General features: G+C 39.7%; 1 protein-coding gene across 2 annotated transcripts in view; it reads left to right on the plus strand.

Moving 5' to 3' along the window:
- LOC149167781 (lipid transporter) overlaps positions 1 to 23,335 on the plus strand; it is a 265,433-nt gene that overhangs the window by 120,976 nt on the left and 121,122 nt on the right. For both annotated transcript variants that reach the window (XM_089433148.1, XM_089433150.1), the window contains exons 5-6: positions 1,332 to 1,492; positions 13,402 to 13,553. In XM_089433148.1, coding sequence (XP_089289274.1) covers positions 1,332 to 1,492; positions 13,402 to 13,553 — 313 coding nt within the window. The remainder of the gene's footprint in view (positions 1 to 1,331; positions 1,493 to 13,401; positions 13,554 to 23,335) is intronic.

The raw sequence follows: 23,335 nt of genomic DNA on the forward strand, positions 1-23,335 counted from the left end.
ATGACGACTGGACAAGATAAAGAGGCAAGCATTCTTCGATGAAGACTTGAGTTTAAGAACCAAGTGCTGTTACTTGGGTTAATTTGTTATACAGCAGTACGCACATTTGGCATTGTCAGGGAGTAGGTGGTAGCTGTGTTAATATTTAATTAATCGACCAATCAAAAGTATAATGAATTTGATTTTTAAAAAATCATGAAAATTTGCTTTCTGGAAATATTTAAAGCTTTTTTCCCCTATCGCCTTCATTTTTGCATCTTTTTCCATTTTTATTTTTTTAACTCTGCTACTTGATGTTTTTTATTTTGATTTTTCCCCAATTTTTTTTCCAGATGCTTTATGAGTTATTGTTCTACATGAATCTTGTAACGTTATGTTGTAATTTAGTGAAAACACTGTCCAATGATTCGATGCTGAGGTAATGACTTATATTAGGCACTTTACATTGATATCTTTATTGGAAAGGAAAGCTGAGAGGAATAAATAGGAAAATCATGTGGTCTGATGAAATTTAAGGTTAAAAATTTAAAGAAGCGAAGGCCCAATACATGTAGAAGGAAAGGAAAGTTTCCTATCCCTTTTAAACCTTTTGGTCAGTTTTCAGATTGATTGCGTGATGAAAACAGATTACTTGGCGTTGGCTAGAGTTACATCCTGACAGTGCAATTACAATAGAGCAGCAAATATTAATTTTTAAAGTCAGATGATAACTGTTTTAGGCTTTTAGGTAACACAAAAACTTTGGATTGGGTACATGTGTGGAAGTTGATTCTATAGTGGATTAGGTCTGTGGTAGTGGATGTAAGTACAGGTGGGGCAAGAAAGAGCTAAGCAAGCAGAAAGAGAAGGATTGGAGAAAATAGGTCCATGAGAATTGAGTGTGGGTAGTACTAGACAGGTAATGCCAAAATACATATAAAGATTTGGAATTAATGTGGAAAAAGTTGAAAAACTACTATAGAATCAAATTTAGGCATCAATTGAAATATGCTTCGATTTTACTTTTTTCTTCCATTTATAATTTGTTTTATAAATTTATTTCTATTAGTTTTTTGATGATAAATATTGGATGAACAGTTAATAGTAAATACATTTTGGATGTTGGAAGTTGGAACTATTTTTCCAGGAATGAATATTTGAGGTTTATCTTCTTTTGAAAAACCTATGTTGGCCTTTTCCTGTTGTTTTATTGGAAAACAATGAATCTTTTGCAGACACAGTTGGCATCTGTTGATAAATCTAGAAAGGGAGTATTACAGGAAGTGCTAAGAGGCCAGAGATTTCTTTCACTTCAAATTATTTTTATAACATACCTCTTTGAAAACTTGCAGGACAGAGGAGGTTGGTACGGACAACATTGCAAAGATATTGGCAGTGGCATGGCTTACTCTGCCAATTGGAGTAGTCGCTTCTACAGTAACTTGTGCATTTGTGTTCTGGTGGCAGGGCCTCAGTTTTTCAGAACATTATGCTCAAGCTATTCTGATTCATGGCAAGTTTGAAAACTTTTATGGCAGTGAATAATCTGTGCATTCTGGAATTTTTATTTTCCTGACACTTGCTGAAGGTCTTGGTCTCTTGCATTTTATTATGGAACTCTCTGTTTGGGAAGGGTAGCTTTGTTTCTTTGCAAAATGTGGTTTATTTTACAAAGGAAAACTTTACATAGTAGCTGAAAAAGGGAAGCCAAAATGAAAAATGGAAGGGTATATACAATGTAGAATCATATCCTTTTCCTGAGAGCAACTAAGGAAGCAGTAAACTTAGAACAAGCTATAGGAGTGGACTCTTTGGTATCCTTAATTATGAGTTATCATTTGGCAAACAGTGGCATACCTCTTGTTGCCAAGAGTGACAAAAATAATTGATAGAACTGATCTCGTCTTTAAATGTACTTGCGTTGTAGTTTCCAGCTCTTGAATCTCACTGAAATCCAAACAGTCCTAAACTCCCAAAGGGTGGGAGGAAATCAGGGGTCCTGAATCCCCACGCAGTGATGCATGCCAATGATGTTCTCCATGATGTTGTAAAGAATCACAGTGGTGCACCAACCTCCAGCATGGTCTAGCAAAATTGTGATCCCATAAAAGATGCTTCAAGGTCTTGGAATAATGACAAAAGTGGAATAGACCATCTAATAGATTTCTTTTTGCTAGGAGAGCTTTGGAGGGAAGCCCCTTGTAAACAAAAAACAATGCAAAGACCAGAAGCTTGTAGCTCGAAGCCTCAAACAGAGAGGCCATCCATTATGTAACACGCGGATCCATTGAACCACAGGGTCAGATGAAACCCATCTATCACTGAGGACTTAAAATGAAGGGTGTCTCTGATGAACATGAGAGTAGAGTGAGTCATACTGCTGAAGGGGTTCCCCTAACCTACACTCCCAATCTCTCCAGAAGGGTCCCTGCATGTCAATACTCAACTTATACAAATCTTCAGCTGGGAGCGAACCAGTGATGTCTCTCACAGCTTGCTTGTCCATGGAAAGGAAAGCCTTGTGGTGGACAAGCACTCCAGTCCTTCCAGTCCCTCGTAGTGAAGTCCCAAGGATACATCTAAAAGAAGACAAATTTCTTGCTCAGACTGTGGGCCTGAAATCTTGCAGACTCAGCATTGTCAATCCAGCTCCAAATAGGCTTTCCATCTTGTCCAACCCCCTAAGAATTTACATCTGACCAGTGGTGCAAGAAATCTTGAAGCCTCCCAAATATTTTGACAGATGTTGGATACAAATATCTAAAAAAGCCGTGGTGATGAGATGATATCATATAACCCAAAAAGGCCTTGGATTAGGAGATGCCTGTTAAATTCTCTAAGCCTAACAATCAGATTAATGTGCCAATAAATTTTTATACCCAGATTTTATTTTATTGAAAACCCAGAAAATTTAAATCTGAAATCTACACACAGTTAACACAGCTGAGCTTCTAACAATTTATTTACACTAGAAACAGAAATTCAAGTACTCAATTTTACACAGCTATTTGCTCTGGAAAACCTATGTGGGGAAAAACCAACAAAGGGGGATTTTATTAGGTTTCAGGAAAATATTACAGCAGCAGTACCAGAGATATTACAGCCAAATTGCCAATCAACAGCCCTAGAAATCGGTCCTTCCATTCTGCTTGGTATGGCCTAAAGCACGGCCTCTTTCCATGATAGCATACGGCCCCTTTCCATGGCCCAGGGCTCGGCCTCTTTTCCTGTTCACTCCGCCTAGAGTACGACCCCTCTGCTCAACTGCTCAACTTTCTTGTGTTTCATCCAAGTTGGCCCTCCTCTCTCACTCAAAAAATAATGTACGCTTCAGTTACTCATTCCAGGGATTTATAATTCTTCTAAGGCCAAATATCACGGGTCATCAAAATACCATGGGTCATCATTTAGCCTAAGTTTATATTAATTAATTAAATCAATGTATTTTTCCTAAGTAAAACTTAGGAATAATTAAAACTGCTGAAATAAGTAATTATTAAGCTGTCTTTTGCATGCCTGGACACAAGGCCTATGCAGAGACACCTGTCCGAGCTACAATTTTTAACACTCCCTCTTAGCGAGGAAGGTGTTCTGCACCACCCCCAACTTGTCCTTAAAGAATATGAACTTGCCTTTCATCAAGGCCTTCATGAGTATGTCTGCAACCTGCTCATTTGTAGGTACATATTGCAGCTTCACCATGCCTTTTTGTACATAGTCTCAGATGAAGTGATAACTGATGTCTATATGTTTTGATCTGTGGTTAAACACTGGAATTTCCAAGAGCTTGATGTAGCTCTGATTGTCACAATGTATCACGGTCGGCTCCAACTCTTGATCAAACAGCCCCATGAGTAACTTCCGAAGCCAAATGGCCTCACATGATGCCAAACTTGCTGCCATGTACTCAGCCTTAGCAAAACTCAGTGCAACTGACTTTTGTTTCCTGCTGAACCAAGAAACAACTCCAGTCCCCAAGTTGAAAAAACTTGAAGTACTTTTCTTGTCAATTGCGCTGCCTGTGCAATCAACATCTGAATAACCAACTAGTTGTACTCCATCTCCTTGAAATAACGCAACCCATACTCCATCGTACCATGCAGATACCAGAGTATGTGTTTCGCAGCCACCCAGAGCACTGGCTTTGGCTCAACCATAAATTGACTAGGTGTAATATCCCCAATTTTTATTTTCCGCATTAGAGACAATTTTGGAAAAAGGGAGACATTTCCCACATTGGGACTTAGGAGGAAAAAGGAAAATTACAGACTTAGTGAAAAGTGGGGACCACAAGGAGAGAAAATTTGACCTAAGAGGCAATTCGTACTAGTGAGAAGAGGGAGAGAAGAAGGGGTGCGGATTAGTGGAAGGTGGGGACCACCAAGGGTGAGAGGGCCAACAATTATAAACAGAACCTGGAAGCCTCCATTTGGTATCTTTTGGTCATTTGATAATTCAACAATTAGTTTTCTTGCGCTGCTTAGCCAAGACAACCCGTGTTGTTCAGCACAAGGAATTTTTGAGCGGGAATTCCACCCTCATTTCGGAGAACTTCGAGTGTCTCCCTAGTGAGGCAATTTGGGGAGTCCAATTCAGGATTTCCACAGAGCTTATTGCAGGTATTCACTTAGTTTTGCACACTCCTTGGGCGTAGAGGCAGTTCGAGTTGCTCATTGGAGGATCAACTATTGTGGGTTGGAGTTTCGACTATTTTGCAGGTGGTTTTCTCTATTGATGTCGGTGATTTTGTAGTGGATTTGTAGAGCTGAGATCAACATTATTTTGTGGGCCGAATTTGTTAATTCTAGCAGTGCACAAAGTTTCTTGGACACAGCTTGCGCAAGCATTGAGAGAGAGCTGATTCATGGAGCAAGGGGTTGGAAAAAGGTTGGGTTTCCAAAGTTAAATTTGTAGGAGAGCGTGAGGAAATTTCCAGTGGTGGATTTGGGCCTAATTCAGCAGTATCAAAATTGTGGGGTGTTTTATGGCCAAATAGGGCAATTCACACTTGTTGGGGGTCACCGGGGATCAATGGATTCAACGCAAACCCTTTATGGGTTTTTGTGGGTTTTTTGAGAGGAGTCCCCAACTAATTTTACAATTTTTTTTGAGCAGATTTGAGGGTTGAAATCTCAAGTCCATTCTAGCAGCAACAATAGTATTTCTAGAACAGAGCTCAGTTATTAGTGTTGAAAAATGTAACTAGGTTTGGTCTTCATAATGACATGTGTAATCATGATTTTATGTAATTGATGTAAAGAAGAAAATAAAATTATGTTGTAATGCTTGAGTCATGGGTTTCATGCTCAAGGAATTTTATTGTAGTTGAAGCTCCCATTGTGAGCTATTAGGTTTGGTCATCAAGTCATAAAGTCTAGTAAAGTCAATGTCAAAGATTGAAGACCCATTTGGGCATGTTACATATGTATTTGAGTCACTATAAGAGTCAAAAGACCCTCCAAGACCAATCTCAAGCACTTCTAGCAAGTCGACCTTAAGATGGAGCAATGAGCCTACACCAAGAAGACATGTTGGCCTACAAGATGAAGGAAGAAGCCTATATATAGGGTTCTCGGCCTCAAGACAAAGATCGAAGGAAGAACGAGGACATTTGAGGACTGTTTTTGGGTCATTTCATTCACACGTGCGAGGGAATCTAGGGTTTCCTGTCTGCTGCAATTTCAGATCTTAAGAAGGCTGAATCAAGGCAAGAAACCAAGCTACTTTGAAGGCTAAAGTCACTAGCAAGCCAACTCTTGTCAAGTGAAGGAGAAGAAGGGGTTAATTAGCCCTAAATTGGTCACACGTGGGAAATTGCAGTAAATTGCAGGCTGCCGAAAATTGTAGAAGGAGAGGCCGAGGACTTCAGTCTTGTGTTGCAAGATCTAGGGTGAAGGAAGAGGAAGTGCAGAAAGTAATTGACTTGGTCTTGGGAGAGTTCATTAGGTCAAGGGTCTTGGTCTTGGTATTCGTTAATTGAAGTCTTTATAAGAAGAAGAATTCGTTTTGGGTTTTCCTCTCAAGTTGGAGAGGTTTTGGCCCTGGTTGATCGCCTACATTCTGTCTCTTGTCTCCTTGTTGTTTATGCTTTGGTAGTTGTTTGATGAAGAAGAACACTATAATAATCTAAGCAAAGAGAAGAACCTAATCTAAAGAAGTAAAAAGCATTCACAGGTAGTTATCATTAGAAGAGAATTATCTAATCCTAATGCCCTAAATTTCTCAACAATTAGGAGGGAGCCATTCTACCACTTGGGTCTGTGAGATATTTCTGGTTTTGCTGGACATCTAGTGAAGAGACCACTCATAGAGTTTCAACTCATTCCGAGCACTCTTCAGGGCAGATATTCTAGTTAAATTCAACAACCAACAATAACATTTTTTGAGTAGGGTGCAATTTTTGGAGGAGAACCTCTCTGACACTTGAGTACTGTACTCTGACCTGGGTTTTGCATAGCTTGCAGAAGCAAGCCTAGGTTCTATCTTTCTTATCATCTGATGTCCTCAGTTCTCCACATTAATAAAATGGCTCAGTTATTCACTGTATTTCTTGTGCTTTATTGACTGGTGCATGTTGTTGAGAAATCTAGGGCAGCTAGATTAGGAGTGATTTCTCTTAACTTGATAACTGCTTGTGATGTTCTTTACTTCAATTTGTAGTATTTACAATTTTCTTCTTCTTCTCTTGATTATTTTGGTGTTCTTATCATTAAACAGTTACCAAAACTTGAAGATCAATTAAAAAAATGGATACAAGATGTAGGTTTCTAGCCAGGGCCAAAACCTCTCCTAGAGTGGAAAACCCACAAGTAATTTTTCTCTTCTTATGGATACTTCAAATGGCGAGTTCCAAGACCCTTAGACCCTAGACCAAGACTCCTCCAAGACCAAGTCAACCTTCCTTTTGATGAACTTATCTCTCACAAAGTCAACCCAAGTCAATTTGCTTCAAAACTGCTGCAACTTCACTTTTGATCTCAAGTTCGAACCTACAACTCTCGACTGCAGATTTTGACCTTATTGCAGAAACTTTAATTCACATGTGTGGTTGAAAAGATGGTAAAAGAGGTCTTCTTCTTCCTTTGCTTAGGATGCTTTTTTCTCCTTAGGAATTTGGCTTACAAACTCGATCCTTTTAACACCAAACTTCGGCTCCTTTAGATGACTGTAATGTGGACCATGCTACAACAAAATGATGCCCTAGTTTTCAGACATGTGAGGAAATGTGTCACAAGAAATAGACTTTTGGTTTCTGCTCTCTTTTCTTGAGTTCTTCTTTCCTTCACTTGTCCCTTTAGGTCTCTTTCTTGTCCTTGTAATTGAGCTTCTTGGATGTCCCAATATGTGGCCCAGGATTGCCCATCTCATTCCCTACTCCATTCCGCTTATTTATTACTTGCCACCCCCATTAGAGGGATGTACCTTGGACATACTATCCCCTTTAAGGGCTGAAACCACCTAATAAGGTACTTGGTTAACCCCCTTTGGAGCTTGGAGACATTAGAGCCCACTACAGAAGGGCATGCCATTATGAAGTGCCCACTTTGTTATCCATGGTTTGTAAACTCATTTACACGATTATTTTAATGACTGGTTGTACTGGAAGCCTAGGGGACACATTGGATCTTATGCAGGATTACAGGTGGTTTCCATTTGGGTTTGGTCTCCCTATACAGGATCTTAACCCCCAGAGGTCTACATTGGCACATATAGGGTGTGCATAGAGAGCCATTTGCCTCCACCATAGCAGACAACACTCCACGGATCTTCATCAATGCTCAGAGACTACTAGCGATCCACTTTTGGTATGATGGTGATATGGCAGGTGTCCTAGGACTTGTACGATGTCATGGCAACATTCATTTCACCACTAGGACCGTTACAGAGGATCTATAGGCATCTCCGATTCATATGGAGACCCATGGGGTCATTTATGTGCCCTCAGACCCACTGGGAGCACCACAGGTCTACTACTTGTAGAACAAGGGGCTACCCCCTTGTCCATCATATTCCGACGAATTTATGCCTTAGTATGGCACTTTAGGACATTATCAGGCCTTGGGAAGGCCCCACGACATGTACATATTATTATTTGGCCCCTTGTGAGGCTTTTTTTTCCACTTGTGAGCTAGTTTGGTGGGCTTGTCCCCAATAGGGGCTTTATTTGCACATCATTTTATCATTAGGGGATAATGTAGGCCCATAGGCTAATTCGAACTCCTTAGGAGGCTATATATTGATGTTAGATTCATTCATTTGGATGATCACTTGCCTTGGGATCTCTCTAATCATAGAGAACTTCACATTTTTTCCTTGGAGGATATTCTTGGAGATGGATGAATTTTGATGTATGGATTTGGGCTATTTTTCTTGTCTTGGAGCTTTGCCTTGCAAACGAAATGCTGGTTGGATATACTCTATAACATTGTAAGTAAATTTTAACGTTGTTATTCTTGTTGATGCATACTGCTAAAATTAGGGCTAGTTGCTGCATAATTGAAATGTGGAATTAAGCATGGTTTAGCTAATTTAATGTATGGGCCAATGTTATATGAATGAAATGTCCTAGAGATTATTTGTCTCGATAAGCTTGCATCATTTTCTTTGAAGTATAAATGCTTGAAGGTCACTTTTCTTTTGTTTTTCTCAACATTGGATGAAGCTGACTTTTTGGGCCTCCATGATCAAGAAACCAAGTTCTTACTCATCATAATCCTTGACTCCTTATCCCCAAGTTAATTAGGCATTGATCCCTAAAAAGGGTGGTCATCTCCTTCACCTTTTTCACCTTTTACCTCTTTTTCCTAGGTCTAGCCCTCAAAGGTCACCTAGAGCATCATTTTCTCGGGAATTGATCGAAGGAAAAGCTTCGATCTCCTACAGGCTACTGTGTTGGTGGGTCCCTTCCCTCTCCTCCAAATTTGAGGCAATTCTAACGGTGGAATCTCCGAGAATCCCAAGCCCTAGCTCTAGGATCGAATTTTGCCTAAGCATCCCCAAGGCTAGACCTCAACAGGATCAATTCAACTTTTTGAAGTAAATATTCTCGTTTGGTCATTTCCCTTCGCCTTGTCCAGGATAGGAACATCATTGGTTGCTGCATTCCATCCCCGAGCCTGGGCTAGGTCCACTTGGCTCCATGTGGTCCCACTTCTCAATAAAGATTATTTGTCAAGGACCATTTGGGAATCCAAGTTTCCCAAGGATTATAGGGATGGAGAACCTCGTCTATAAACCTATTCCTTCTTCCTCAACCCTCTAATCCTCACCCCTTACCCCTGGAGGATCAAGTCCCTTGCTTAAAGAGCAAGCAAGTTCCATTCTTCACTCCGTCCTTGGGAAAGTGTTTCCAGGGTCACTTTCCACCTATCCATTGACATATACTTTACAAGTGATCCATACGTTATCGAGACTCCTCCCATCGGTGAAAGTTCGTAAAGAGCAGGGAGACTTAGCTGTGGTGATAGTGGGCTAAGCCTCCACCTTGCCCTTAACCTAACAATTGCTCTCTTAGGAACCCCTTTTAGGTCGTCTGCTGGTTTGAGTGGTAACAGGCACATCATTGAGAGAGGGTGAATTGGGCAGATCAATTTGTGGAGAGAGAGAGTGTGACTTGTTGGTGGAAGACAGAGGGATTTGCGGTGAAAAATATCAATAATCAAGCCAAGTGAAATAGGGCCATATAGTTTAGTGCAGAGGTAGGGTCGAATGAGTGGTGATGCAGGCCGTGTGAGTTGGGTGAGACAGGTGGCAAAAGTTGAGTGATGCAGGCCGCGTGTAGGGTGATGCATTGTGCAGGGCACGATTTCTGTTGGGTTTGGTGAAATCGTACAACTGTGTATTTGTTGTGAGAGTTTCTCCCTGTGGAGCATTGTAATTTTGTAAGAAAATTCCATATCTTCCTAATCTAATAAGAACATACTTCTTGTTGGTTTGCCCCTTAGTGGGTTTCTAGGGTAAAAATTGTGTCAACTGTGTGAATGTTGTTCCTATTGTTTATGTTATCCATTTTATTTGTTGAAGAGCCCAGTAGTGGTTAGTTCACAAATTAGAATTTATTTGTTGGTGCAATTTATTTCTCAGTATAAAATTTGTTGGGAACTAATTCTTGTGCTGGGATTAGGAATTTTACAACATGTGGATTGATTGCATGCATCTTATGGACCTCTTGCTATTTTTGGAGGAAATTGTAATGGAGCATTCCCCTAGGAGGATTATTTTATGTTTGTTTCTGTCATGCATCTTGGAGGTCACATTAGTGTGTTCTCCTTGGTGGAATTTGGAGCACATATTCCTATGTGGAGAATTATTTTATTATATTTCATATGCATGAATTCTTGGAGGGCACATACCATGTGGACACTTGTCATTTGACTTGGTTTGATTCCTATTTTTGGTGGTACGCTCCCTTCATGAGCATTATTTGATGCACACTAATCTGTTTGAGGTGAGTTGGCTTGGAGAGGCTTATGTTTACATATGTTGGGCATTGTCAATGTAATGGTCTAGGGTAATTTTTCCCCAGGGTTTCAATAGAATTTCTTTTCCCAAAATAGTTAATTTACTACAAGTAATGTATTCTTCGATGAACAATATCAACTTCTCATTGTTACAATAAACTGAACAGAGCAATGTAGCTTTCAATAAATTCAAACCCCAATCAACAAATGGAATAAATCCACTGTACAGTGTATTGTTCGACAATTCCATACAACAATCTGGCACAATACTACAGATCCATTCCCAATATGGTTCACATTCAACTGTGACAGAAAAAAACAATAATTAAAATGTTATCCTAAATAGAGATTTCAGATGCTAATGATTGCTAAACCCTACATGAAATCTGTCTGCTCAAGATATCTGAGTTCTATTCCAGCCCTGGTGCACTCTAATAGACTTGAACCTGACCCATCATACTTTGCAACAAGATCCACATTATTTATAAAAGCTCTGATGTGTTACAGGATCTGCATCTATTACAAAAGCTCAGATCTGAGACAGGATCCACACCTATTACAGAAGCCACATCTATCACAGAAGCCCGGGTCTGCTACAAGAATCCACGAATTAACTCAGAGGGTTAACTATGGCCTTGGAGTCAACTTTCGAATTACTGCAGAAACCCTAGGTCTGTCATAGAAATGTTCCAGGCCCTTCGGACTGGCACATAATGATGATAAACTCACAAAATGCCCTCAAGTTTGCTTGTTTTGACCTTCACTGGACCTCAGGATACTCGTCTGCCTTAGGAGTGATGCCTCTTTGTCACAAAGGATTCATATGGCCCGAGATCAAGACTTCCAAATTTCCGTTACTATTTGTCCTCAAACCAAGCTCATTTGACCTCAGGAAAGGACTAGATTTGTCTTCCTTAGCTCCTGCCTTAGAAATAATTCGTTTGACTTTATGACCTTTCTCAGACCAGAACTTATTTAACAATCTTGTGCCATAATAGAGTAGAAAATAGGAAAAATAGAAGAGAAAATAATTTATGAACTAGGGTGGAATCTTTCACCAATGAAATTGATAGGAGAAAAGGGGCCTTAAAGCGCTCAGAGCCTCAAGATCAAAGAAAAAACAGAGATAAATGATCCAATCCAATGATGTTTCAAATGAATCTAATCCCCTTGTATTTATAGATTTCCTTGAGGGGATTTTCTCCTTAATTGATTGAGTGAGGTTCAGCCGCCCGAAAACTTTCCCTCCGCTGCCCAAACATTGGTTATTTGGGGTTTTCCCCTTTATTAAGGACTATAGCCTACAAGGATCGATAAGCTAATTCGTCTTTTGGGCAATTAATTTCTCGGGAACATTACAGTCAACCATGGATTGAGGAGAGACCTAACTACCTCAATATTTTACAATTTGTATGATTTATCATGGAGTTAGTTAGAAGGATAAAGGGACACACTTTATAAAGACGAGTTCTCACTTTATTCTAAAGGTTGTTGGGAATATGGGGATTGAGTAGCCCTCCCCTTGGGCTATATTGGACATCATTTTGGGTAGTTTAAGGGAAGATTGGGGGTATCATTTTATCATATGTGAGGTTTAATTTTTGCATATTTTAAAGTTTTATTGTTCTTGGATAATCGTAGGAGACTCTTGCAAATAATGTTTTATAAAGACCTTGTAATGGAATATTTATCATATTGGATGGAGTAAATGTGTGGAGCTTCTCTCTTTTATTAACTTTCGCTGTTATATTCTGCATATATTAATCCTTCAATCAAACAAGTGCTTTTTGTAATTGAGATATCATTATAAGGCAGCATCTTCATCAACTTGTTCAAGAGTGGCACTGATAGGGCTCTCCAAGAATTATTTAACTTCCAGCACCATTAAGGCTGATTGTGGCATGCTATTTGCAGCGCTTTTTCTCTTTAATTATTCATAGAACAGTGCTGTTTAGAGTGATGTTCCTTGATTCCATTTTGCACAAGATTTGGTGGATACTAGACTTGGGGTTTCCATCATCGTTCTTATTCTCAACCATTCTTATTTTCAGCATTGCTAAAATCATTTGTTTTGTTAAGGCTTACTCTTCAAACATCACCTTGAACTGCCAGTTCACAGCCTTAGCAATTCTTCTTAGGGATACTCCCCTTGTGTTGGAGAAGAGCCAACCTAAAGAGAGAGGATGAGCTATTGAGGTGATAGTGGGTATCCTTCCTAAGTTACACTAGGGTGGTAATTAGTGCCTATGTCACAAGGTTCGTCGATCTTTAACCTTGAGGTTCGAATTTTGGCGAACCTTAAAAAATTTTTCAGGTTTGGCAAACCTCATCGAACCTCATAGTTGTTGACCAAGTCCATAGATCAAAACTCATAACTTCAAGTCACAACTCAAGCTTGTAATTTATCCTTGCAGTTTCCATGTCCGTGATAGCATTTTTGATGTTTACTGATGTTGATTTCTTACTATTTTATCCTATAATTCATTTTATATATATAGACGAACCTAATGGTGAACCTCATCAAAAGATTTGAACTCAAACTGAACCTAATCATTATCGAACCCGAACTCGAACTCAAACCATGTGACATTGCTTAGTGCTTGGGACTTACATCTTGGGGTGCTAGGTTTTTGTTGTAGAGTTAAATCCTGTATTAGATAAATAATGTATGCTATGATTGAAATATGCCAAGGCATTAATCAAAAGGACAAGACTTCGAATGATGGGAATGATATATCCTCCTCCTCCCTTCATTCCAGTCAGACTTGTCTTTTTCACCTGTCATAAAACTCTACAAGGCTTTCTTTACTTTTTGTCATGCTCTCTAAATTGTAAATCTGAAATGAATTTTTTGTGTGAACAAGAATGGATATAAACTAGTCATTAATTAGAAAATAGAAGTTCCTTTCACCTTATAATCTTTGATGATAAATTGATTAGATTTGTTACAATATTTTGGCAGGGGCTGCATGCTTTCTAGAACTTCTGTCTGAGCCCCTCTACATTCTTGCCCAAAATTTGCTTCTTCTGGGACTACGTGTGAAGACAGAGGCAATAGCAACGTTTGTTCGGTGCACAACTACTTACCTTATGATTGTAAATGGAATAGGAAAGGTTATCTGTTTATCTGACCCTTATCATGCATAAGATATAGAGGCTTATAAAGAAAGAAATATTTCTTTTTCCCGTGACATTTTCATTATTTGGAGGGGCTGAAAATACAACAATTAGCTTCTCATTATTCTTCATAAACATAATTCCAACTCAAATTTCCAAAATATTTGAATTATTGAATATCCTTTGACCCTTCTTGTGTCAGAGTTTCAGGGAAATACAAAAGGCAGAGAAAAGCATAAGAGAGAAAATTGTTTGGATGATATACTATTGCAGTATCCTAGACTTATTACCTTGTTATACTTATGAGGTGGTAGATATACATTAATTACATTACATAACTCCCAAAACACCCAATAACCTAGTCAATGACTTTATTACTTATCTCACAACTTAATGTCATTACTCGCAGCTTAAAGTTATCAATTACACACTTCAAAGTCTGCGAAGTGATAAATATAAGCATTTTAATATCTATCTAGCATGTTGAAGATAAAATGGATACAGATTAATTATGAGGTTGCACAAGGAAGAAATCATATTAATGTCTACGTGAACTGATACATAAGGACAGTACATGCATGTTGATGACAGTCTAAGATAGTGTTTAAGGTATGTCCTTCCTATATCTGTCTAAGACTAGCAATGATATCCATGAGAACGATCTTCTGATTCTGGGCCTTTTTGTACTTGCAGCAATGAATCTCTTGTAGGGAGCAGTGTTGCGGGGGAGCGCCCCCCCCCCCCCCCCCCCCCCGCTCCCGCTCCCGATCCGCGCTCCGGGCGGGAGCGAGCGCGCTCCCGAAATCGGAGCGGCGATTTAGGGAGCGCGCTCCCTAAAAAAAATTTCGCTCCCTGCCTTTTCGGGAGCGTTTTGCCTTTTTTGCATTTTTTTTTTTTTGTAGTAATGTTCGAAATGCAATTTTTTTTGAAAGAAACAAATAGTTTTTGAGTGGGGCAACTTAATGATCAAGTCTAGGCCCTAGTTTTGATATGCTATTCATGGTAATGTTAAATTCTTAAAGTAAAAGTGACATTTTCTTTAATTTTCATTTTCATCCTTTTACTTAAATTTTTAACATTACCATGAAATGACTCAGGACGTTTGAGAGTGGTTTCGTCCTCATTGGATTTCATATGGAGAAATTAGAATTTTAGATTTCATTCAAAATCCAGCAGACTTATCAGTTTTTCAGGATTTCAGGATTGGGGGATTGCAATGTTTCAATTGAATTTTGTCATGTATTAAGGTATGGAACTCATATTTAATCAAGAGTACCAATCCCTCTATGTACCTTGATGTTAGTGACATTGGTTGTCGAACTCCTCTATCATGACCCTTCTAAAAATGTACGCATCACTCAAACAAAATCTTGACTTGACATGCTATGCTTTTTCTATCTTATGTTAATGCTTAGAGGGTGATATTAATGACAAAGATCCTTATACAGATACAAAGGTAATGACAAAGATACCTCTGGATATTAATGCTTGGAGGGTGATATTAATGACAAAGATCCTGATTTTGCAACAAGACTAAAAAATTAGACATTTCGCGTGGTGGCAAGAGGCCCAAGCATAGGAAATAGATAATAGATTTACTTCTCTTTTCTAGTTTCTAGTAGCTTTTATAACTATTGACTCTTTCATATTTATTATGATATTTTTTTAAACAATATATGACAATTTAAGTTTGAAGTTGGCAATTATAACTCATTAGTAATGAATTATGAATATGATGCTTCATGAAAGTTGAAAGTTGTTTCATTTCATTTCATTTTATAACATTTCATTTCATGTTAGATATTATTTGTTGTAATGGTTACACTTAGCTTACAAGTACAACTTTGGTGATCAATGATGATAAATGTTATATATTGAATTTTGAAAGCTTGAAACTTTAAGATTGATGAATCATGAGACTCAATATGTTGTATGTTACTATGTTACTAACTTGCGGACGTGGTTGATGAAGATTATAACTTCTAGATGATTGTTGTTATATGGTTCAATCTATGTTTTTTTATGTTTTTTATATCTAATTCATCATTCTACATGTTTTTGTTGACATATATGTATCAAAAATTAAAAAATATAAAAAATATATATATTTTTAAAAAATCGCTCCGGGATTCGCTCCCAAACCGGGAGCTTCTGAAAATGGTCGCTCCCGCTCCCGCTCCCGCTCCCGCTTCCCGCTTCCGCTCCCGCTCCCAAGTAACATTGGTAGGGAGTGAATTTTATTTTGTAATTTAGAATGAGGTTCGTATATATGTTGAAAGGGAGAAGAGTGTACACTTTAAAATCTCCCAAGTAATAAATATAAGCATCATAATTTTTATCTATCAGGTTTAAGGTACAATGGATACAGATTAATTATCAGTTTGCACAAGCAAAATATCATATTACTGTCTACAAGAACTGGTAGACAAGGGGAGTACATGCATGTTGATGACAATTAAAGATAGTGTTAAAGGTATGTCCTTCCTATATCTGTCTAACACTAGCAATGATATCCATGAAAACCATCTTTTGATTCTGGGCCTTTCTGTACTTTCAGAAAAAACGCTCCTGCAGGGAGTGAGATGTATTTTATAATTTAGAATGAGTTGATAGCTATGTTGCACGAAAGTTCAAAGAACGCGGCGTTTCAGGCTGTACCCGTACCTGAAACTCCGAAACTTGGCCAAAACTCGACCATCATGTAACCATCTATTAGAGTTAATATAGACTTGTTTTTCCTTTTAAATTGTCATCTGTGGGTCTTATTCCCTTTTTTCTTGCAAGATAATGTGTTATTCACTTATTTATTTATATATATATATATTTTTATATATACATATATGACGTTTCAGCCGGCGTTTCCATTTTTGGGAGGTGACGTTTCTAGACGTACTCATTTCGGAAAGTCCAAAACGTTTCGTGCAACTTAGGTTGATAGATATGCTTCAAGGGAATAGTGTATTTCAACAATTGTACATAAAACCATTCAAGGAGATTCACTTATAAAATGTTAGAATAACGTGATTAGAGAAGGTGAGATAGAAAAATGCAACTTTTATCATGGTAATCTAAAAGATCCAGGTGGCAGCACCATGCCTGCTTCTGTATACAGATTCCTGAGACTTGGAAATCTTTATGAGGACAACCCTACATTTCTCACGTTATGTGTTAAGGGTCCCCTAGATAATAAGGCTAAGTTGTATAAAACTTGGAAACATATACCTTTTTGAAAACATGATGTATTGAAATCTTAGGAAGTAGGTAAACGATGAATTTAAAAAATAAAAAACAGAAAAGGTTGAAAAAATAAATATTTTTTTAAATAACAATCAATAAGAGAAAATTAAAATGACAAACCTTGTCATCAAATTAATATGAATTGAGTGGGAGTGGGGGGAGCAAATTTGTGCATTCTTGCAGCTTAGGTGGTTGGGGTAGGAGTTACTTGTTGATTTTTCATGATCTTGTAGTCTGATAATTACTTCCACTGATTTCTTAATTAATTCTTCTTGTGTCACAAATTTTTCGCGACCTAATCTGATGATAATTACTTCTAATGATTTCTTAGTTTAATCCTTCTTGAGTTCATATTCATCGTAAGCAATTACACAGAAGATCTCAACAGTAGAAACAAAAATGACAATAGGGACACAAATATTTACCCTGGGAAAACCCAACAACCTTTTCTTAGAGAGATTATTCAATTTAACAAGAGATACAATCTAATCTTTTCTAATTAAAAAAAGGTCAAACTGACCAACAATAAAACCCAGGTCAAACCTGGTCAAGCAGAGATAAGTAGCTTCAGAAATTCAGTCAACTGTATCATAGAGAATTTCTTTTTGCTTCAGAGATTTCGGTCTGCCTTGGAGATTCGGTCTACCTCAGAGATTCGGTCTAGCCTTAGAGATTTTGGTCTCTTATTCTGCCTTAGCTTCGTCCTTTTAGTCTCACACGAGTGAACATAGACATAAGGAGATGTGATCTGAATTGCCCTTGAAGTGATGAGGTTAAATGGAAATATATAGTGATTGGGTTGCCCGAATTGGTGTGACCTTTCACTAAGCCGACTTGTACCTTTTGGAGGGCCACTTTGTTGATTTTTCCTTGGCAAATCAATAACAGGTCTGTCTCAAACACGATCACAAACACACTGAAATACCACAAATCACAAGAACTTTGCACAACAGAAATGTAACAACAGTGAATCAATGAAGTAGACAAGGTTTACAAACCCAAAACTTGTTTGTATTAGAAATTTAATACAAAAAACATAGGGCTTCTGTACTAGGGATCATGGCCCTTACAATTAGCCCTGATACAAGGAAGACTAGGGCTTGATGTCAACAACACTTGACTATCAGTCTGCCCAAGAACAAGAACAAACTTGACTTACTTTCTGATGAAGCACTTAGCACAGCCCTTTCAGTCCACTTGTCTTGAACACCTGGTAGGTCCTTTGCCACCTATGCTTGCAGAGAAAAATGCTGCTCCAATACCTCTGCCTTTTGCTACTCACAAGGATGTCTGCTCCTCCAAAACCCTTGCACACTTCAGCTCATCAATCTGCCTTCATACGATGCCAATGCTACTCCAAGGTCATTGTTCGTAGGCTCCAAAGAACTGTCATCTAACAGTGGATTTGCCTCGTCAAATCACTGTACTTTGTTGAAAATGTAACTAGTGTCGGTCTTCATAATGTTATCAAATGAAATTTTTTATCATTGATTATTATTATATTTATATTTATTTTTGGTCAAAGCATGGTCTTCATGCTTATAAGAGCCAAAAAGAGTCAAAGAAAATGTGCTTAAATCAAGTCCCATTTGGACATTTTGTAAAGAAAACAAAAATAATTTTATTTTTAGTCAAAGAGTCAACACAAGACCAAGTTGGCCCTCCTTGGACAAGTCAGCCTAAGAGGCAGCTATTCGACCCTCCTGGAGGCCTCCCTATTTAGCAAAGACAAGGGTCTCAACCCTTCTTAACAACACATAAAATTGCTTGGCCTGTTCACAGAGATGAATCGCAAACTTATGTCTAAAACCATGCCAAAATCAACGTCCAACAAACTCAACTTAGGGGAGAACCATTTGATCTTCTACTTCTAGGGCAGAAATACTCCCAAACACATAATTAGACCTCCACGTGCTCTCCACTTCAGATCTGCATCTCTATTGTAGTGGCTGCAACACCCTCCAAAATTTTGGCCTGCATCCAATTTCAGAGCCTTCCTTGGGTTTTTCCTTGATGTTTGCAAGCACTTGGGCTCATCCTGTGAGCCCATGTTGAGTCTTTGCACCCTCCTCGCTTGACCGTTCATCGAACATATTTTTTTTCATGTTGATCACAATGTCATGCTTGCAGTCATGTTCTGGCCATGCACAAGGTCTGCCTTCGTGTGTACAAGTTGTGTCCGCTATGTAAACATCTGTCGCACTCACACACGAAGTTGTATGCACTGTCGCGCAAGCGTCATTGCGGTTGTTCAACGATCTATCACAAGTGTCACGCTTGTCGCTCACATTGTCAATTAATCACACTGAGTGTATGTTGTCTTGATGGTTCGAGGTGTCTTGTCGTCAAGTCATGTTGAGTGTGTGTTCGCGAGGTCATGCATGTATAAAGTCACTCGTTCACACACTTGGTCATTTTGTTGAAACTCTGTCGACCGGACCATCCTCCAACAATCGGACATCCGCTGAGCTATATTGCATAGTTTCAGCTCTTAGTGGTCATTTACTATTGCCGAGAATTGGGTAGAGCTTGAGGCTGCCTCCCGGGCAGTCCACACTGCGCAATCCTGGAATTCACTCGACCGACTGTCACCCAGAACAGCACAAAAGTTTTCTAGCAAGCCATTTCAATATGCGCTGCCCGCAAGCACATCGATCGAGCCTCCAGCTGGTCAACTGGAGAGTGTGACTGGGCCGTGACCCTAGGCCTCACTCCTCCAAAAGATTGCGTAGAAGTTGCCAAGAATACCCGCTTCAGCTGACTGAAGAAATTACGCAGACATGCCGGAAATACACCCTATGTCCGTCACTGCACTGCGCTAAAAACTTGCGCAGTTTTTCCAGCGAGTCACCCAATCAGCCGACTTGTAGCTCACCTAGAAAACTGCGCAGTTTTCATGAGTAGTCCCCCAGCTACCCAACATCCCGCTCACCTCAGAAACTGCGCAAGGATGTCCAATAGACCAACCTCCTAGCATTGCGCAGTTTTTGTTGGCAGCCTCCCGCAGCCCACTTCTAGCTCCCCAAGAAAATTGCGTAATTTTTCCAAGCAGCCTCCCGCTGCCAGCAACTCGGAGAAATTGCGCAGTTTTCACTGCCAGTCTCCCTCTGCTGCCTGCACTGTTTCCCTAAAAAAATTGTGCAGATCTGCCCTCCTGTCGAGCCAGATCCCACAGACAGTCACTGTTGATCTGAATTGCCCATCTCAGCCTCCCAGTGACCTTTGCGCAATTTTCATGAACAGTGCCTGGAGCCCACATCCCAGCTTGAAATCTGCCTTGCACAGCTGCAGAGCCTTGTCCTCTCTCCTGGTTACCAGCATCCAAAAGCGAGCGACAATACATCATGGTAGACTAGGAGATTTTTGGATTTGATGTCGTCTCGTCATGAGGGATTGCAGATACAAGTACATGGATGGGACATGACGCGACGACAAATGGGATGAATAAGGAGTGCATGCGAGGAGATTGTTTCGCGAATGGACGAACAAGGAATGCATGCGAGGAGATTTGTTCGCAAACGGACGAACACATGAAGCATGCCAAAGTACAAGCGAAGGAGCGATGTGCACATGCAACATCAAGCGAACACCAAGACCATCGAAGACTTTGCACACCTTGCCATGCAGAGGTGAAGCTATGATACACCAAGAGCACATCCATCACTCAGCAACACTGTAGCTCGACATGCACACCAACAGCAGCATGAACACACCAGCTTTATCGTGTCGAGTCATGTCATGAGTCATCTCAGCCACATCACTACTGTGGGCCACACTGTTGTAATCAATGTAATGTAATGTGGAAGTCCAAGAGACCCACATGTAAATCTGAAGAGTCATGTAAAGTTGAAGAGTCATGTAAGTCAAATAGTCATGAGGGAAGTCGAACAGTCACAAGGGCCAGTTTTACCCTTGGCTATAAATACCCCTCATTTGTACATGCAAAAGACTTTTCACCTTGGCTCCTCCCACATAGCCTTGAGAGTCTGTAGTCTTTTCTTTGAGGAGCGAGCAATGGCTCCAACACCCCGCTATCGGGGTTAGTGATGTATGGTGTACCGATGTGTCTTGGAACTTTCGCTTAATTTAGAAGCCTGATAACAGGCCAACACGTTTTCACACATGTATTGTATTTGTTTGTAAGACTATTCTTTGGACACTTGTAATGCATGTTGCTTTAACCCGTGTTAAAACAGTTGAACTATTTTGGTTGTTCTAATACATATGCTTACGAAAATGTGTTATATAAGTTGTTAACGCTGTCCCACCCGTGTGGGCTATCTTGCTGGACACTTGACAGAACCATTCCCATAAACTTTTTATAACGATCGTCGCACTCGTGTGGACTACTCCACTGGGTGTTGTACGTGCTATCCGTTCACTATGTGTTTGTGACTGCCGCATCCATGTGGACTACTCTGCCGGAAGCTGCGCATGTCCTGCTGTGTTGTGTGTCTCTGATAGAGTTGGGACTATTCCCTTTCGACTTGAGACTCACTTCCACCCTCTCCCTCTGTGGTGAAAGAACCTTGACATAAGTAACACTAAGCACTCACCAGGCATGTGAACCTCGTTGTTCAAAGACAAAGCAGACCACTCTCATGTGCTGACAAGCAAGAGCTAAGGCAAACCTTTAAGACAATGGCAACTGGGCCATCATACCGGATGGGACTCCTACACCAAACGATATGAGGTCTAGTTGGGACTTCATATCAGGGAGATACCCTGAATGTTGGCGGGTCCAACACTGTCAACAAGCTCCTTTAGGTTCTTGTCTTCACAGTAGAATGATTGCCATGGATGTGCCAAATGAGCTCAATCTTACTTCTACTTATAGTGTTCTTAGTGGAGTCAATTTGCCACCAAGGGCCACCACTTTAGCCCAAGTTGACCTGAGCCTACATTCTCAAACACCATTAACATAAGAAACCAAATTCTTCTCATTGAATTTATCCCTCTCCATTGTAGCCTTAGGTGCCCTTTAGTTCATCAAAGTGCCCCTCAAGTAACCAATGAAATAAGCAATCATTTTCTTGGGTCTTTAGCTAACATCTTTGGGTCCAACGTGTTGTTTTTCCACAACACTGGAGAATCTAGGTTAGGGTCTTAGAATATATGACGTAACCAACTCAAATGGCACAACAAACTAGTTTGCACAACGAAATAAATTCAACAATAAATCAACAGGTGCACAAATAGACAACTTTTTGCAATTTTTAACAACCCAACTTCATTATATTAACAAACTATAATATAACTGCCTAGGGCTTCCGTACCAGGGATCATGGCCCTCATATAATCATTGATTCAAGGAATACAACTAGGGTTTGGTGTCAACAACTTTGACCACCAATCTACTCTGAACAAGACAACACTTGACCTACTTGCTGATGTAGTGCTCCACAGTGTTTTCAGTTCATGTGTCCTGAACACGTCTGCCGATCCTTTTTCTCCTGTTTTGCAGCGACACCATTCTGCCTCTATCAATGATCCTGCTCCTTTAGGTCATTGAACACGGCTCCAATCTTCCCTCTAGTTGATCATTAGTCCATCAACGAATCAACACATAGGGTCTTCTTGTGAGTTGTTCACAACTTTGTTTGTGAACAACTCCTTGACTGCCCATTATTGCTTCTAAGCTCTTAGGGACATATTCCCTCTATTGCCTTCTTGTGCTGCTCCAATGAGGCAAACTTAGGGCATGGAGCGCTGGACTCTATCTTTGCAAGATGTCCTTCTCTTCAACAAACTTGGGCTAGACAAACTGCTCCCTTGTCTGCCTTCTTTTTTCCTTCAAAGATCAGTCACAGAGCTTCTCCAAATCTGCCTCTCCTAGCAGACCTAAAATCCTTAAGTATGCACTTAGGGCTTCCTTGGACACCTACTTGCTACCCTCCTAACTGCCACAAGATGTCCAACAAATTTGTCCTCTACTAGGACTCTCATCCACTAGCAAAAGCACCAATACAAGAGAACAACCATACCTTGTTTATCAACGTCTGTTGTCCTTCTTGTCCTCGGCTTTTGTGCCTTTCCTCTGCAATCTCGGCCCTCTGATTAGGGCTGATTGTAACTACATTCACAACCCCACAACTAAGGACAAAACCACTTTCAAATGTTGCGACCTCTTCTCCTCTACAAGCTCCTACATTCACTGACCTCTCGACCCTCTTTTTTTAACATAATCGGTTACTGATTTTCATTCAAAAAAGATGTGGGAGTTGACTCCCTTTACAAAGATTTTGGTGCTAGCCAAGTTGAAAAGGAATTCAAGGAGAAAACAAACCCAATTAGCATAGAGGTTGAGGTCGAATGATCCTAGTTTGCCTACTACAAACTGTTTATATAGCCTTACAAACTGAAAAAAAAAAATATTACATTTGCATTTCATAGGAAACTACTGAAGATAGAAGAGAACATAATTAGAGCTGCTGAAAGCCCCTATTTTTGATTTATTGATGGTTCTTGCTTTGACTTGATTCTGCTGCTTTGGTGCCCATAATTCTTTCTAGACTGATTGAGAAGAATTCCTTTTAGATATG

This window comes from Pinus tabuliformis, chromosome 5_1 (genome assembly GCF_031772625.1).
Source record: "Pinus tabuliformis cultivar Carrire ecotype Pingquan chromosome 5_1, CPIR1, whole genome shotgun sequence".
Classification (NCBI taxonomy): Eukaryota; Viridiplantae; Streptophyta; class Pinopsida; order Pinales; family Pinaceae; genus Pinus; species Pinus tabuliformis.